This window comes from Pollachius pollachius (assembly GCF_949987615.1).
Source record: "Pollachius pollachius genome assembly, chromosome: 1".
Classification (NCBI taxonomy): Eukaryota; Metazoa; Chordata; class Actinopteri; order Gadiformes; family Gadidae; genus Pollachius; species Pollachius pollachius.
In genome coordinates, this window is record NC_136934.1 from 34,908,379 (window position 1) to 34,923,920 (window position 15,542).

The 15,542-nt window shown below is 41.1% G+C and overlaps 2 protein-coding genes across 2 annotated transcripts in view; both read left to right on the forward strand.

Moving 5' to 3' along the window:
• The window catches only part of mettl6 (methyltransferase 6, methylcytidine), a 32,773-nt gene extending 32,405 nt beyond the window's left edge, over window positions 1–368 (forward strand). The window contains exon 5 of the mRNA XM_079733853.1: window positions 44–368. Within this exon, the coding sequence (XP_079589979.1) occupies window positions 44–240 (197 nt within the window). The 3' untranslated portion in view covers window positions 241–368. The remainder of the gene's footprint in view (window positions 1–43) is intronic.
• A 2,607-nt stretch (window positions 369–2,975) lies between these two features.
• Window positions 2,976–6,934, forward strand: LOC307074974 (C-type lectin domain family 12 member B-like). The gene is made up of 6 exons (XM_079735422.1): window positions 2,976–3,092; window positions 3,361–3,453; window positions 3,634–3,969; window positions 5,912–6,063; window positions 6,368–6,480; window positions 6,570–6,934. The coding sequence occupies exons 1-6, from the start codon at window positions 2,999–3,001 to the stop codon at window positions 6,730–6,732; spliced, it is 951 nt and encodes a 316-aa protein (XP_079591548.1). The 5' UTR covers window positions 2,976–2,998; the 3' UTR covers window positions 6,733–6,934.
• The last annotated feature ends 8,608 nt before the right edge of the window (window positions 6,935–15,542 follow it).

Sequence of the window (15,542 nt, forward strand, 5' to 3'; positions counted from 1 at the left end):
CACCTGACTACAAAATTCTCTTATCTGTCACTTCCTTCTTCAGAGCTCCTTGCTGAACTGTTTGAGGGGAGGGGCTTCCGCTCTGTGGCCAATGACTACGTCTTCAGAGAGACAGTGAACAAGAAGGAAGGCCTCTGTGTGCCGAGGGTGTTCCTACAGAGTAAATTTACCAAGACACACGTAACAGAGACTTTCCCTGAAGAAACAAACCCAACCCAAGGATTATGTTTTTCACCATAAGCTAATAAATTGAGAATCTATGATGGATGGAAGCCTTCCCTCACCAACTGAAAACTGTTAAACGGCCAATACCATGTTGCAAAGGATCTATGATTCTATTCTGACTTGAGGATGATTATCTGATTCTACACACGTTTTACATGTTTAACCATTTTTTTAATTAAAGGAAAAAAACAACAATACCAGTGTTTTTCTTTTTGTAGTGTGATTTTAGTTTATGTGGGCAACCATACCATTACAAATAAAAAAACCTTAAAAACAAGAACAAATTCTAATTGCACTGTTCATTTAAAAAAACCTCCCTCTGTGTAAATAAGTAATTCATTCATTAATATTAATACAAGCTACATGAAAGCCATTCATTTGATATCTCAGAATAGACTAAATGATTTTTAATGTCAGCGGACCTCATTCGATTTAAGCCCACCAGCACTCTTGCCGAGACTTTCGGCTTACTACATTGTCCTCTAGTATGTCCTCTAGTGGTAGGTTAATGCACTTATATCTATATTTATTTATTTATTGTGATATTCAAGAAATTACATTTGTATTTGATCAAATGTTTGATAGCCAGAAATTTACCATAATTAATAACAATAATTAATTGTTGATTAAAAGTGACATACAATGATGTTTTTTCAACAAGTAAACATAGTATATGAGTTCCAGAAAACATGTTTTTGAAGCTGTTTGCTGGAAGTAGCTTTTAGGAAAGAAAATCTCGCCTACTGCTATTGTCCTCTGTTTCAGTCCCTTGAGAATGTGCTGTTTCTGGGGTCTGTAGCTTTAATGCAAATGAGCTGCTTCCCATTGCATACAAATGAGCTGTTCAAATGAGTGAACCGCAGCATGGAGGAGAAGTGATTGCTGCTGTTTGCGGACTCCTGGAGCTCTATAGCTATATCATATAATATAATATAACAATAATAATAATAATAGTAATAATAATATTGTATATAGGTATCTATATAATATAATATCTAATATCACGGCCAAAAGCTATGTGCGAGTCCGGATGATGTTGTGAATCATAAAGACTGTGTCTGAGTTCTCTAGTACCACAAGTAAAGACTCGTAGTAGGGATTATCTTGGCCATGGTTGAGAAGAATTGGGGGAAAGGAACTTTCCCCCAATGAGCTTTGACCCTCTGAAGTCCAGATTGAACTGCAACATGGAGGACAAAGGGTTTGTACTGAGCTGAGCTGCCGGGCTGCCGCCTGAGCTCCCCCGCTGGAGCTGCCGGACTGGGCTCCTTCGACAGCTCCGGCGGGGGAGCTCCGGCAGAAGTTCAGCAGCTCCGCCGGACTCCCCGCCAGGCAGTCACATGGCAATCTGACAAATTAGAAATCTATTTTTGGAATCTCCCTGCTTCTGAAATGTGCAAACATCTCCGCCAAGCGCTCGTCCGCTGGTCCACAAAATCATATTAATGCTCTGATGGGAGGGGGATGGGGAAGTTGGTGGTGATATTCAAATGAGCCTGCTTCCTATGTAGGAGTCCGCGCCGAAACTGACTCGCCATTTTGGTAACTGTAGGCGGGGTACTTTCAGAAATGCATATCTCACTCAAAAAATCATGAACAGACTCATTTAATGCCTGTGGGAGCACCAGAGACTCCCCCCAAAAAACCAAACCAAATCCCACTGCTTACTAAAAAGAACATTGCTGCATGCCTGAAGTTTGCAAAAGAGCTCATTGACACTCCACATCGGTATTGGCAACATGTTTTGTGGACTGACGAAACTAAGATTTAACTATTTGGAAAACACACAAAGCACTAAATCTGGCGTAGAAAGGGCACGGCATATCATCCTGAAAACATCATCCCAACCATAAAGTATGGTGGAGGAAGCGTCATGATTTGGGCCTGCTTTGCTGCATCAGGGCCTGGCCAGCTTGGAATCATTGAGGGGAAGAGGAATTCCCAAGTATATCTGACAATTCCTCAGGATAATTTGAGAATGTCTGTATGTCAGCTGAAACTGTGTAGAAATTGGGTGATGCAACAGGACAACGACCCAAAAAAAGGGAGCAAGCCCACAACAGAATGGCTTCAGAAAAACAAAATCTGCCTTTTGGAGAGGCCAAGACCTCAAACCAATAGAGATGCTATGAATTGACTTGAAGAGGGCCATACTAATGAGATGTCCAAAGAATATGACAGAGCTAAAGCAGTTCTGCCAGGATTAATGGGCTAAAATTCCTCCTCAACGATGTGCAGGTCTGATCCACATCTACAGGAAGCGCCTGGTTGAGGTTATTGCTGCCATGGGGGGATCAACCAGTTATTAATACTAAGGGTTCACTTACTTTGTCCACTGCCATTTTGAATGTTGAATGAGTGTGTTCAATAAAGACATGAAAGATTTTTTTTTTTGTTATTATGACACATTATATTTGTCAATACTCTTGACTTAGATGAAGATCAGATCACATTTTAAGACAAATTTATTCAGAAAACAATGAATACTTTTTCTTGTCACTGTAAGTCTGCATTTAAGAAAAAAAAAGTAATTGAGGAGACCAGTGAGATCAGTCTATTGAGCCTTGAAACCCCCGTTGTAAATATCTGTGGTCAGAGACAAAGTACAACAATTTCTTTCCTCATGGGACATGTTGGTGATGGAATATTTCAACATGTTATTGACAAACTATGAAGAGGGAAGTGCCACATCCTGCACCCAGAAATAAGTCACCAACAGAGAAAGATTTCCTCTATCTCTGTGATAAACACACACCTTGAACAGTGTGAAACGATGCAGCAGACTGAGTCGGACTACATTAACGCCCCTTCCTCTTCATCAAATGATGAAGATGCAAGGGAAACTGAGAAATCGAGCTGTGTTTCTGGTAAACAAGTTATTTTTTTACCTAACCCTTGGGTCAATTCAGAAGGTATTCGTAGACGGACCACTTGGATTAATCTGAAATTGAAATTTGGACTAAGCGTTGATCACTATTTAATTTATAGTGAGTTTACTGGTATTATGTTGCTTTACTCTTTGGTCGAAGTGGGGGCGGGGTATAGTTTGAGGATCAAACTGTTTAAATGTGGCACATCAAAATGTGTATGTTTTCATGTATGTGTTGATGCATGTGCGTGACGTTTATCAAACAGTATTGGGAGTTTGCAGAGTGGTTGGTGTAAGTTTGGGTCTTCTCTGCGTTCTACAAGCCACCCTCAACATTTCACTGCGCCTTCATAAAACCTGTAAGTAGGCCTATATCCATCTGTAACATTCATCTGTAACATCACATTTTCTCAGCAAACTGTATAAGAGAAGAAGGGTTAGGTTTATGAGAAGCCAAGGTTCCAGGCTGAGATCCCTTTTGCGTTGACCCTGCCTCACTAAGAGGAACCTCTGGCCGTATGTGTGTTTTCCCTTCCCAGCCGAGCCTTTCAGCTTCGGCCGCAGCTGTGCTCCCAACGCCACTACGGATTGGGCTGTCGAAGACTTGGTTTCAATGAGATTTCAGTTGATAAGGCAGAGGCAGGCGCTACAAAAAGCACACGACGATCTAGAGGCCAAATTCAGAGCCTGCAGCCTGGTTCTGGGCGATCGGGCCTGCCACCTAGATGCGGAGATCTGCATCCAAAATGAGGATTTCTACAACATGGTGTTCCAAGAAAGAGATGAACTCAAGGACCAGATCTCCCGCCAGACAAATGTGGCAATGGAACTCAAGCGGCAGAGAAACAGGCTGCTAATGCACATTTCCAAACTGGGTGAGTTTTATTAGGTCCAAAAATATTGTATTATTTATCAATAATTAAATTTATTAAAGTACAGGATGGTAGGTTACATTTAACAAAAGAGATTAAAATATATATTTTTTAGAGTACAAAATAATACAGAAATTGTATCTAGGCCTTTGAGTAGGAGCGATACAAGTCTGATTGCCAAATTTTTTTTTTACATTGAGCACAGTTGAGATACTTCGGAGTATGTGTAGCACTTTACAATAATGGTACATTAAATAACCATTAATGGACATTATTTAATGCATTAACTAACACAATTACATTTAACTCATGGTCTAGTAATCATTCGTCAGAACAGCTTTCAAATACAAATGTGTGACAGGATAACTAATGTTATTTATAAATGATTTAATATGGCTAGGGTTAACGTTAACCTTAACCATAACCCTCACCCCAATGTTAGTGCTTTAAAATAATGGTTATTTCCGCTTTTATAAAATGGTCATTTAATATTGAACACAGGTTGTCTAAGTGTCATGACTAAAGTGTCAAGTAGCATATATGATATTGAAAATATAGGCCTATATTACTGACTATTCTACAGAAGTGTTATTTTTTTGTATTTTATTTATATAACAGGGAAATAAAATGTAACTAAATAAATAGCGTTTGAAGAGCTGTTGTTAATCACAGCTGTGATTTTCTAACTCATACCTATGACGAATCCCAGCTGTTCTGTAATTTAGGCCCCATCCACACGGGCGAAAAAGACCTTTGATGCGTTTCAGGAATATCTCCGTAAAGACGGACTCATTGCGAAAACGCATTGAGCTGTAGAAACGCTGTAGTAAAGTGGAGCGCATCAGGCCTGCGCACATCCAGCCTGCGCCCTGTATACAAACATTCAGTCGAGGAGGAGATAGCGTTTGTTAAACCTTTTAGATTGAGCAGAAATACTTTGGAACATAGTTAGTAATTACATTTACCAAGGGGCTGTTTTTAAAACTACAAAAAAATTAATAAAAAAAAATCAACACAACTCTAACGTCGCCCAGCTGGTGGGAGGGCGATGACGTCATCGTTTGTGTTTCAGGCGTCAACACTAATCCGAGCACAAAAACGCGCAGGTCAGTTTGGAACCTATCTACCTGGGATCTGGTTTCAGAAAAGTGTGTTTTCGGGCACCGAAAAACGCCGGATCCATCTGGACGGTCGTCCCAAATCGCAAGACTTATGCGTTTTCACCAAAAAATCGATTAGTTGTGGACGGGGCCTTAGTATAACAGTCGACGGGTGATCTACACCAATCAGTAGATCACCCGTCGATGCCATTTTGTTTTTAAGACTTGATAGCTAGATTGACGAACACAGAGATTGTGACATCCGTCAGCAACACGCAAACTCTGTGTTCGCCAATCTACTTATCGAGTCTTAAAAATAAAATAGGGTTGACGGGTGATCTACTGACGGTATTGTGTGTATAAAATGTCATTTTTAATAAACAATCTGTACACTTACAAAGTTCTCAATGCCTCGTTTTATATGTTAAGACCCTTATAATACTACCAAAGAAGTGTCGGGCTACTTTTAGCCTTTTAAGTGGTTTAAAATAGCGATTTAGTTTTTACCATAACAAATGCGCCCATCGTTCCAAGTTTATAGCGTTTTGATAGAATCGGCTAAAAACAGCCAACTGAAGAAAGCGTCTATATGCGTTTTTTGTGCTCCAAAACGAACGTTTCAACTCGTTATCATACAAAACATATCCCAAATCCATTTTACACCGGAATTACCCTTTAACTTCACAAATCGACTACCCCTGCCCTGGTGCATAAAAGGAGCAGACCCCTAATTGGCCTTATGAGTGACACCTGTGTGGGTCTATTGTGACTCAAAGTACACCGGTGTAGTTCCGTTCAGAACTATAACCTCTAATTGCGTTCTGCTCCGTCTGACTCCTGACCAGACCGAAGCATCCCAAGCTGTCCACCAGACTGGACCCCAGAGCAGTCCAGCTGTTACCTGCTCTCCTCCAATAAAGGCACCTGGTACTCGGCCCATCAAGACTGTCTGGTTAGAGGAGCACATCTGGTGACTGTGAACAGCCAGCAAGAGCAGGTTGTGTTTGTGTGTGTGTGTGTGTGTGTGTGTGTGTGTGTGTGTGTGTGTGTGTGTGTGTGTGTGTGTGTGTGTGTGTGTGTGTGTGTGTGTGTGTGTGTGTGTGTCAGCATGTACTTTACATAAGAACATGTACTTCATATGTAACGGCATGAACTTCTTATGTCATAACAGCCTGTAAGTGGTGGCTAACCCAAACCACATAGCGTAGTTAGTTACAGACATTACAGAGTCCATTGTACTGTAACAATTGACTCTAATGTTAAGTGTTCCTCATGAAGCAATTGTCCATCTGTCTTGACAGAAGCTGATCCTTACGATTGGATTTTTAGTAGATAGAGTTTGGATCGGCTTGCAGCAATCAAGGGCTGGAAAATTGGACCCTGATCGGGAAGATGGGTCGGCGATGGAAAGAGGGTAAAACCTAACACAACGTATACTTCACTAGAACATTGCATTGTAATGGCTTAATTAAAAATCCTTATTTGCCCACTTTACATGTTTAGGTATTACAAAGAAAACCCTTTTTCGGAGTTCCCCCATCGCAGGATGAGGACCTGTGCATACTTGGACCAAAAGGAGACGAAAATGAATGCCTTGAAAAGCACTTCCTGTGAGAATATGAACCACTGGCTTTGTGAGAAAAAACCTGTCCTGAATAAAGGTTAACAGTAAACACGCAGTGTATGTAGCGTGTTTACTGTGGAAAATCATCAGAATTGACCATTTCATTACCAGGATTTCACATATGACGAATTTGTCAAATGACATTTAAGGAATTAAAATTAAAAGTGAGATAATAAGAAATTATACCCCATTCCATTTTCATTGGCAAACATGAATGGAAAAAATATAACAAATGGGAAAAGCATGTGTCGACTTTCGTCCTTAAACACTAGAGGGCGGTGTCAACTTTCATCTTTCCATCCAAGTAATGGATTTTGTTTGATTGTATCTGTGATAACCTTTTAAATTAACATGATTTGCATGTCACTCCGGTCTGTGTGTGTGTGTGTGTGTGTACACAATGATAAAAAAAACCAAAAACGTAATACACTATTTTTGAAGGTATTTATCATGTTTTAGGCCTACGAAGAAGTTCTACAATTATTTATTTTATATTTTGATATAATGTCTTATCACTCACAACTGGCGACCGACAGAGACCCTATCTATCTGTCTTCAACTGGTCAGATTGAGGCTGATTGAGGTGGCCTGTGTGTGAGAAGCGGATACCAGCCCTGCATATAAGCAAGTCGCTTTGGATAAAAGCATCTGCTATATGCCCTAAATGTAAATGTAAATGTAAATATAAGCCAGTCAATAGATCTCGAGACCGGACCATGGCAGTTAAAATCTGCTGACGGGAAGGTAGCTTTAGTTGGCATGGAAATGGACATCTTACCAACCACATGTGGTTACCGTTGGTGTGCTGAACGGACGGATTGTGGTCAGACAAGGTGCAAACTATAGTTGAAGCTCATTCAATTATTCCAAATGCTATTTTGGGGATTGTTTGTGCTGCTACGAAATCAAAATAATTCGTTTTAGTAGTTTTAAAATAAACTCCCTTTTTCTTTGCTCCTTCCTTGCCTTCGCTTTTTCTTTTTTGCCATTTCCTAGAGCTCCATTTTACATACTTGGGATTGACAGATGAGGTGGAATCGACTAATCAATCAGGAATCATATGCTTTGATTGACAGAAATCAGAAATTAGAACGGCGTGATCTAAAATCTAAATTGGCGCAAACAGCGGCAGGCGCGGTCAGTAGCCTATCCCATAACATCTTAAATAAACCCGTTAAAATATTAACAAATATTACTGACTAAATAAATATTATTTGGCACGACACCTGAACTGACTCACGGGCCCGTGCAGAGAAAAAACAATTGGCCGCATGGACCATTATATTATACACGAGCCCCAGCACGTATGGCGGCGTGAGAGGCATCTCTTGCACAGTTCATTGCACCAACCCATGTGGTGCATATGGTAAAGAAACGCGCATCTCCATTCGGTGAGTCGAAATATAAATGGTTGTGTTTAAAGACTGTTTTAGCATTTAGGCAATAACGAGCAACCCCCGCCCACCCATGGACCTGCGCCCCCCCCCCCCCCCCCCCCCCCCCCCCCCCCCCTTGAAAGAGAGCGAATGGTGACGCGAGGAGAGCGGGGTGGGGGAGAGGGATGCTCCAAGGATGGCGCCGTGTTCGTGGTGGGGCTGGGGATGTGCGTGGGGGTGGGGGGCGGTCTACGTCAGTGCAGATCACCGGGCTACACATTTTACACAAGGTGCCGGGCCAGTTGGAACCCAAGCCGGATTTTACATCTTCATTCTTACCAATCGCGCCACTCTCTTCCACAAACAAGCTAATTAACCTCTCCGTTTGAAGGTAAGATAGAAATGGGTTGTGCGCCGTTGCATTTTGTTTATATTCCATTATAACACTCTTTTACATTCTGTCAATGCCCTGTCGTGGTGACAGATGTGAAGGTTGTTACGGTTTTCCCCCCGCTTGTTATGTTACTTACACGTAACTATAAGCTGACGACTCTACGTATTTCAGAGACACATCTTAATAAATTAATGTGAATTATTAACCTAGGAAGCGAAATGCAATTTTTACCATGCGTTTGAGTAGGCAAGACAATCTTGGGTTGTTTCCAATCACATCCACATTCATTTGGCATCTTGCCACTTAAAAACATATTTTTTGTTAATTGTTATAGAAATAACGAGCCGATACAGCCTGCGTCCTTACTCCATTTTGTCTATTTGGTTATTCTGTTTTGGATAGGCCTATAGACTATTTCTTGATTAAGACATGTGCAAATCTATAGCCAACCTGTCCTCAAACATCACAGCATAATATCGAACGCAATTGATCTTATTTTCGGATTTAATCTAGCTTCAGAAGGGTTTCATTGTGTGATATCTCGATCTCGAACATCAAGGCCCGTCCATGTAGCAGCGTGTCCTCGACGCGTCGTGCCGCTAAATGACCTTGTCGAACCCCCCCGCAGCTGTAGATGTGGACGGACCTCGTTCTCCCTCCATAGAGACACACACACGACATCAACGCATTCATTTCATGGTCTCCTTTTGTGGTTCTTAGAAAACAGCTTCGTTATTTGAGTTGTTTTGAATGTAACATTGTTGGGTCTTTTGAGAGGCCTATGCATGAATTAATATAAGGGTTGTTTTTGCTCCTGTCCCTTGGAGGTAGAGGAAGGCACTGGTTGCCAGCAACATTTAGGGGCTTTCAGACCTCGGCCTACATCGTAGGCCGTTTGTCTGTAAGCAAATCAGTTGTGCTGCATTAGGGCAATTGCTCGCTCAGACAGACACATCAATGGTTTTGGAATTAATAAACGTGCTATTGTCGTGATCGTGGCAATGATGTGATAAGGCATCCATCAGTGTTCTATTAACGGTTTGACAGATTTTTGCTGTACGAATTACTGTTCTAGCTGATAAAAGACAACCCGCAAGCCTGAAATATGCAGAAGTGCCCTTTAGTGTGGAATGGTTCTACAAAGATCCATTCATCCAAGAGAAGGGTGGCATTTATGGTTCATTTTTAAAACCTTTTTTCCCCTCAACCCAATACTGTATTCTCATTTTAAAGCTGCAGTAGTTAAGTAAAAATACATTGATATACAGAAATATTCCATTCCCAAGTTTCACAGCTAGGGCCACTCCTACAAATCAGTGTTAAGTGAAGTGTTAAGGTAATAGTAGAAACCTTTGGCTTCATCTTCCTGGTTTAACTAACATCTAATGTTCTATCAAGTATATGTTACTACTAACAGGCTGTGGTTGTTAGTAGGCCTACACCATGAATACCGCTGAACAGGGGCGTAGGAATGAGTTTAACATTGGGGGGGACACATATCGGAAACCGGACAGATCCGGTATAATTTTTAGGTGGGACAGATGCGACTGTCTCCGATATTGGAGGGGACACGTCCCCTCCGTCCCCCCCGGTTCCTACGCCCTTGCCGCTGAACATTATATTATGATTCTTGATAATCATCAGTTAGGGCTGTGCGATAAGGACAAAATCTTCTATCACAATATGGGTCATTTCCTATTTTGATAACGATATATCACGACATAGTACGTTTTCTGTAAAATCTGTGCAAGAATGGCATGTGGTTCATGACTCAAATAACCACATGCCTCATGACTACTTTTGAAAAATCGTTTCATGAAAATATAAATGAAAGGTACTCTTTCTTTTGTCCTTAAATATTAAAGTAACTTTGAGCAGAACTGTCACACATGAGAAATATGTAAAGTTGAAATCCCAAATTGGAGTAACTCATCAACGGGTCCGTTGTTAAGTGTAGATGAACCAACCGTTTCAGTGTGTTAAAACCAACGGCAACATTTTGCTATTTTTGGTTGATTTTTTTATTTTTTTGGTACCGTCATTGTGAATGATAGCACAATGCTGCTTCACGCTCACTCAAACAGGGACATCAAAATATACCGCTACACATCCACACACACCGTAGTGACACCCAACTCAATGTCCTTCCAGAACGAGCTCCATATATCCGCACACTACAAACTTGTTTCAGATTTGCCTTTCTTTTTTCATCACTTCCCTTGAAAGAATATCGCATATTTGACTCTTGTTCTTGTCTCGGAATGCTGCGGGGACGTTCTCTATGTGTGACTTTCCTCCATGTATGTTTTTGTATTCGTCCAGTACGTAGTGAACGTAAAGCCGGGTCAGAATGACGTAAAATACTGCCTCAAATAAAATCAGGTTAGGAACGACAGAGGGAAATATCTATTGATAGACATTTTTCTCCCGTCCCCGATATATATCGTCATATCGAGCTGCCCTACGATCAGTGCAACTTTTAAAACTAGGATAGCTCATAAACCGTAAATAAACACACATACACACACACACACACACACACACACACACACACACACAAACACACACACACACACCATTAAGGATCATCTTTTGAAGAGGAGGTGAGGGTTGCTTGCTTTATAATTTCCTGCTCATTACCTGTGCAGATTATCTTGTGTGCTGAGATGAACTCTGTCATAGGTTATAACAGCTCTCTGCATTAGCATACAGAAAAAAACTAGACTTCATCAGGGCATATCACAGGTCTGTTCATTATTAATTCTTGGTGGATTCATATTGTAAGTCTGCACTCCTGCAGTCTTTTTAGAAACCTTACCTTTTGAAGCCATCCAATTTTGATTGTATGGGCTTTTGCTTTGGATTGAAGTGTTAAATTACTAAATGTAAACGTAACATATCTTCTAATGGCTAGGGCTGCTCGATTATGGGAAATATCATAATCACGATTATTTTGGTCAATATTGAAATCACAATTATTCAAACGATTATTTTTGAGTTTGAAAACATGATGTATTTATTCAGCATGTCTCTCCCAAAAAACACTTTGTGACTGAGAACTTTGAAATTTCGCCTTAAAAAAGTACACAAAATGGTCAAAAAGAAAATGTTCAAGTCTTGAAATAATGTACAGATATGTATCCAGCTGTTCTTTCTATACAACATTTAATGAAAAAAAAATAAAAAAATTGAAAACTTGATTATTAGTTTTGTGATCATTTGACGCTAAAATCGAAATTGCGATCAAAATTCGATTAATCACCCATCCCTACTAGTGGCACATCTTTTGCTGTCTGCAAAGACCATGCAACTTTATGTAGGATGTGCATCCGGGAGTTTTTTTCGTTTCAAATTTGGTTTGATCAATTATGTTGCTAGAAGCATCGCTCACTGCGTGATTGGTGATAACCACAACAGTAGTAAACTTTAAAAAAAAAAGTCTTAAAAGATCTTCAATGAAAACCATGTTGGCAGGCCACTGCAGATATAATATTCTCCTGTAAGCTTCATCAATGAGTTTTCCGCGGTACAATATCTCTGTCACGAATCAGGAAACAACAGGCCACTCCGCCCCTTGCAGTTTCTGGTTTCCGGCCCAGGCTGCATGCCTCCTCCACCCAGAAGTTATGCCATAACATAAGAGGACTGCTGGATCCCAGATTAGTGTAGAATATATCCATGGCTTCATCTGATGTATGCTCTAATGACTAATCAATGGCGCTCCTCTGTACACTGCCGAGAGAGGACCAGTGGAATCATTGATTATTGTCGAGCACCCCTCCATTCTTTTGAGTGGTAAACGCTTTGGTTTGCCTCGCTGCACACAGCACAGACTGGCAAGAATGTGCAAACGGTGTTGATGAATTCAGAGAGCAAATCGGTCACGATGTTCTCTGAGTAATGCAGTGCTAATGATATAGAAATTGTGAATGTCTCTCAGCTGTGGAATTATCCCTCCTGCGATAATGCCTGCGGAAGAATATTCCAGAACCCCTTCTAGAATATTATGGCGATAATGGAATATATTATTCAAGGACTTTTTTTGCTGATAATCATTATCGTGTGATTATTGCTGCTGTAGAATATTCTTACATAATATATCTGTTCTAGATATACCCATCTACATCATTCAAGAACTCTTTTAGGATATTTGTTTCCTTAATATCGCTGGTGTCTAATGCAAAGTTTTAAGCTAGGTTTTGGAGATTTCCCCTTATAAATACAATTACAAACACAGTTTCATTTGTAAACCATTAAACATTTATACAGAACTTGGTGACCTTGTAATGTCTCAAACATCAGGAAAGTGTGTTAATAAGGATAAAGGAATTCTATGGAATATTTACTAGGTCATATATCATTAGTAAAAAATGTCTAAAATGTGCCAATTTCCAATTAGGAAACATGCAATGTAGGATGTGTAAAACAGGGGGTAGTCCTTGCCGCCAGGGGGGCAATGGCTACACCATCCATGTATGATGGATACAGAACCTGTTCCCATACCAGTGCTACCACACAGAACCAGACCATTGCACATGTCATGAGCTTGTTCAGCCTCCTCCTCAGTTTTCCCCTCACTGATTTTGCTGTGACCAGAGCCAAGATGGATGCCAAGGGGCTGACGTCACTGTATGTTTGACATGGTGTTGCTAGCCGGCTTGGTGCTATTGGGAGGACAGAGACGGTGTGTGTGTGTGTGTGTGTGTGTGTGTGTGTGTGTGTGTGTGTGTGTGTGTGTGTGTGTCTGTGTGTGTGTGTGTGTGTGTGTGTGTGTGTGTGTGTGTGTGTGTGTGTGTGTGCGTGCGTTCGTGCGTGCCCGTGCACATACACACACACACACACACACACACATAGAAAGCCCTCACAGGGGAACGATGACGCTACTCATGTAGGGCTGAACTTTCCTCCCAGGTGATTCCTGTCTGCACGACACCAGTGTCTATGTGGGGCGGGGCTGTGACATCACAAGCCTCAGGAGCAATTCCGTGGCTCTCTCACCGTGGCTGTGGGCAGGTGTGTTTGGACAAAGGGCAGTCGCAGAGCTGATATTTGACTGTAGACGGGGCCTGCATTAATCTCCAAGGGTTCAATGAGCCCAGTGGATTATGATCTAGACTATGATTCAGTTAACATGAAGTTGATGGAATAAAGTTGTGTTAGATATTGTGAAATGCAACACAGATTGTAGCAAACATGTATGAGTGTTAAAGTATATGATTGTCACTTGGGAGTTTTCTCAAATCATATCTGGAGATCCTAACAAATATTACGTTATTATTTTTATTAATATATAAAATAAAATATATGATCTTCATGAGGCTCACCCACTCCTCCACCTTTTCCAAATCTCAGAAAAATTATAATAATCTCAAAATATGTTAGCCTAATCAAGTCCCCTTTGGCTCAGTTTGTTTTGTTCTTCCTTTGTTCTGTTCAACGCTAGGCCTACTCCCTCTGTAAACAATCTACAATGGACCTTATGGGCTATGGGCCTGTGTCTATATGAGACCAGCAGAGAAAGAGAGAGTCAATTACACCACCGTTTTTTTGCTTGCTTGCCCCAATGTATTGCTCCGGGCACTGCTTGGCCGCCGCCCGTGTCCCTGCGACTTGGAAAGCAGACCTGAAATATTTTTGAACTGGTCATGCAGGATGCAAGCAAAAACCAAGACCAAAGCAGCCTCCGAAAGAGAAACGTGAGCTTGGAACAATAATCAAGGATGAATAAACTATATAATATATAGATCTGCAATTCACTATAGCTTGATTGGTACACAATGTAATGCATTGAGTAGTTGTGTGTTACAGTGTGCTACATGAGTTCAACGTATTGTAGTTTACGTTACCGTGCAGAAGAGCGTAAACAACAGGTAGGTTGGTAAGTAAATAGATTGTGTGGTGGAAATTCCACTTAAGATGATAAGCAAACAAGCAGCAAAAGGCCTTCTCAGTTCCAGCCCAAGGCGGATAAGTGCGGCCTAAACTCTGAAATGGTTACTATAGAGATAATAACTGAGAACTTACAGTGTCTTATTGTCTTGAGAATATCATCTTCTGGAAATGTCCATGACAATAGGTAGATTAATAGATTGACAGATGGACTGTCTATCTGGTCATGGATGGACAGATAGACAGACAGATAGATTGACAGTAATAGGACAAACGCTGACAGACAGACAAATGGATATAGATGGAATAGATGTATAGATAGCTTTACTGTGTGTGGTTTGGAGAGGAGTCAGGGGTGTCAATGGTGGAGCTATGTGTTCGGCTCTGCATAGTGCTTACCATTACCAGGCAGTCAGGATTCACAACTATCCCACGGAGACATCTACATCATTCCCCCCACCCCCTTTCCCCCCCACACACTTAGACAGGTGGCATATGACTCGTACGTCATATGCCACCTGTGACGTACGAGTACGTCTGTGACTCGTACGTCTCTCTCTCTCTCTCTCTCTCTCTCTCTCTCTCTCTCTCTCTCTCTCTCTCTCTCTCTCTCCCCTTTGTCTATCCCTCATGTCCGACACACAGTGCAAGAAAATATATATCACTGAAACACATCTCTGAGAGGAGTGTTAGGTGTGCGTGTGACGGTGCATGTGTGTATGTATGTGTCTCATGTGTGCACAGCGTGTGTGAGTAAGTGTAAGTGAGACGTGTGATGCGTGGCGGTGGTGGTTATATTCAGTGACAGCTGAAGTTGCTAATCAGATGCAGGTTCAAATAAATGCATTAGCTTTCCTTGATCTTTTATCTCTTCTATCGACATCACCTTTCTATTTTAGAGCTGTACCGTATACATTTAAGAAAAAGGCAATAGTAAGCTTATTCACTGAATGTTACTAATCATCCCTGACCTATCAGTCCTGCTTTTCTGTATGATTGATATCCGTTTTTTTTTTTATTTAAAGCTCTAAATGACCAAAATAAATGAAATCATAATGTGTCCCATTTTTTGTCGCAGGACTAGCGGTGGTTCCCTGATGCAGAGAACTGCTCAATGCATGGATAATCATAGGTCCCAACCCCCCTCTGCTCTTTGTACAGCTGCGCTCAGCACATCCATTCTACTTTATTTT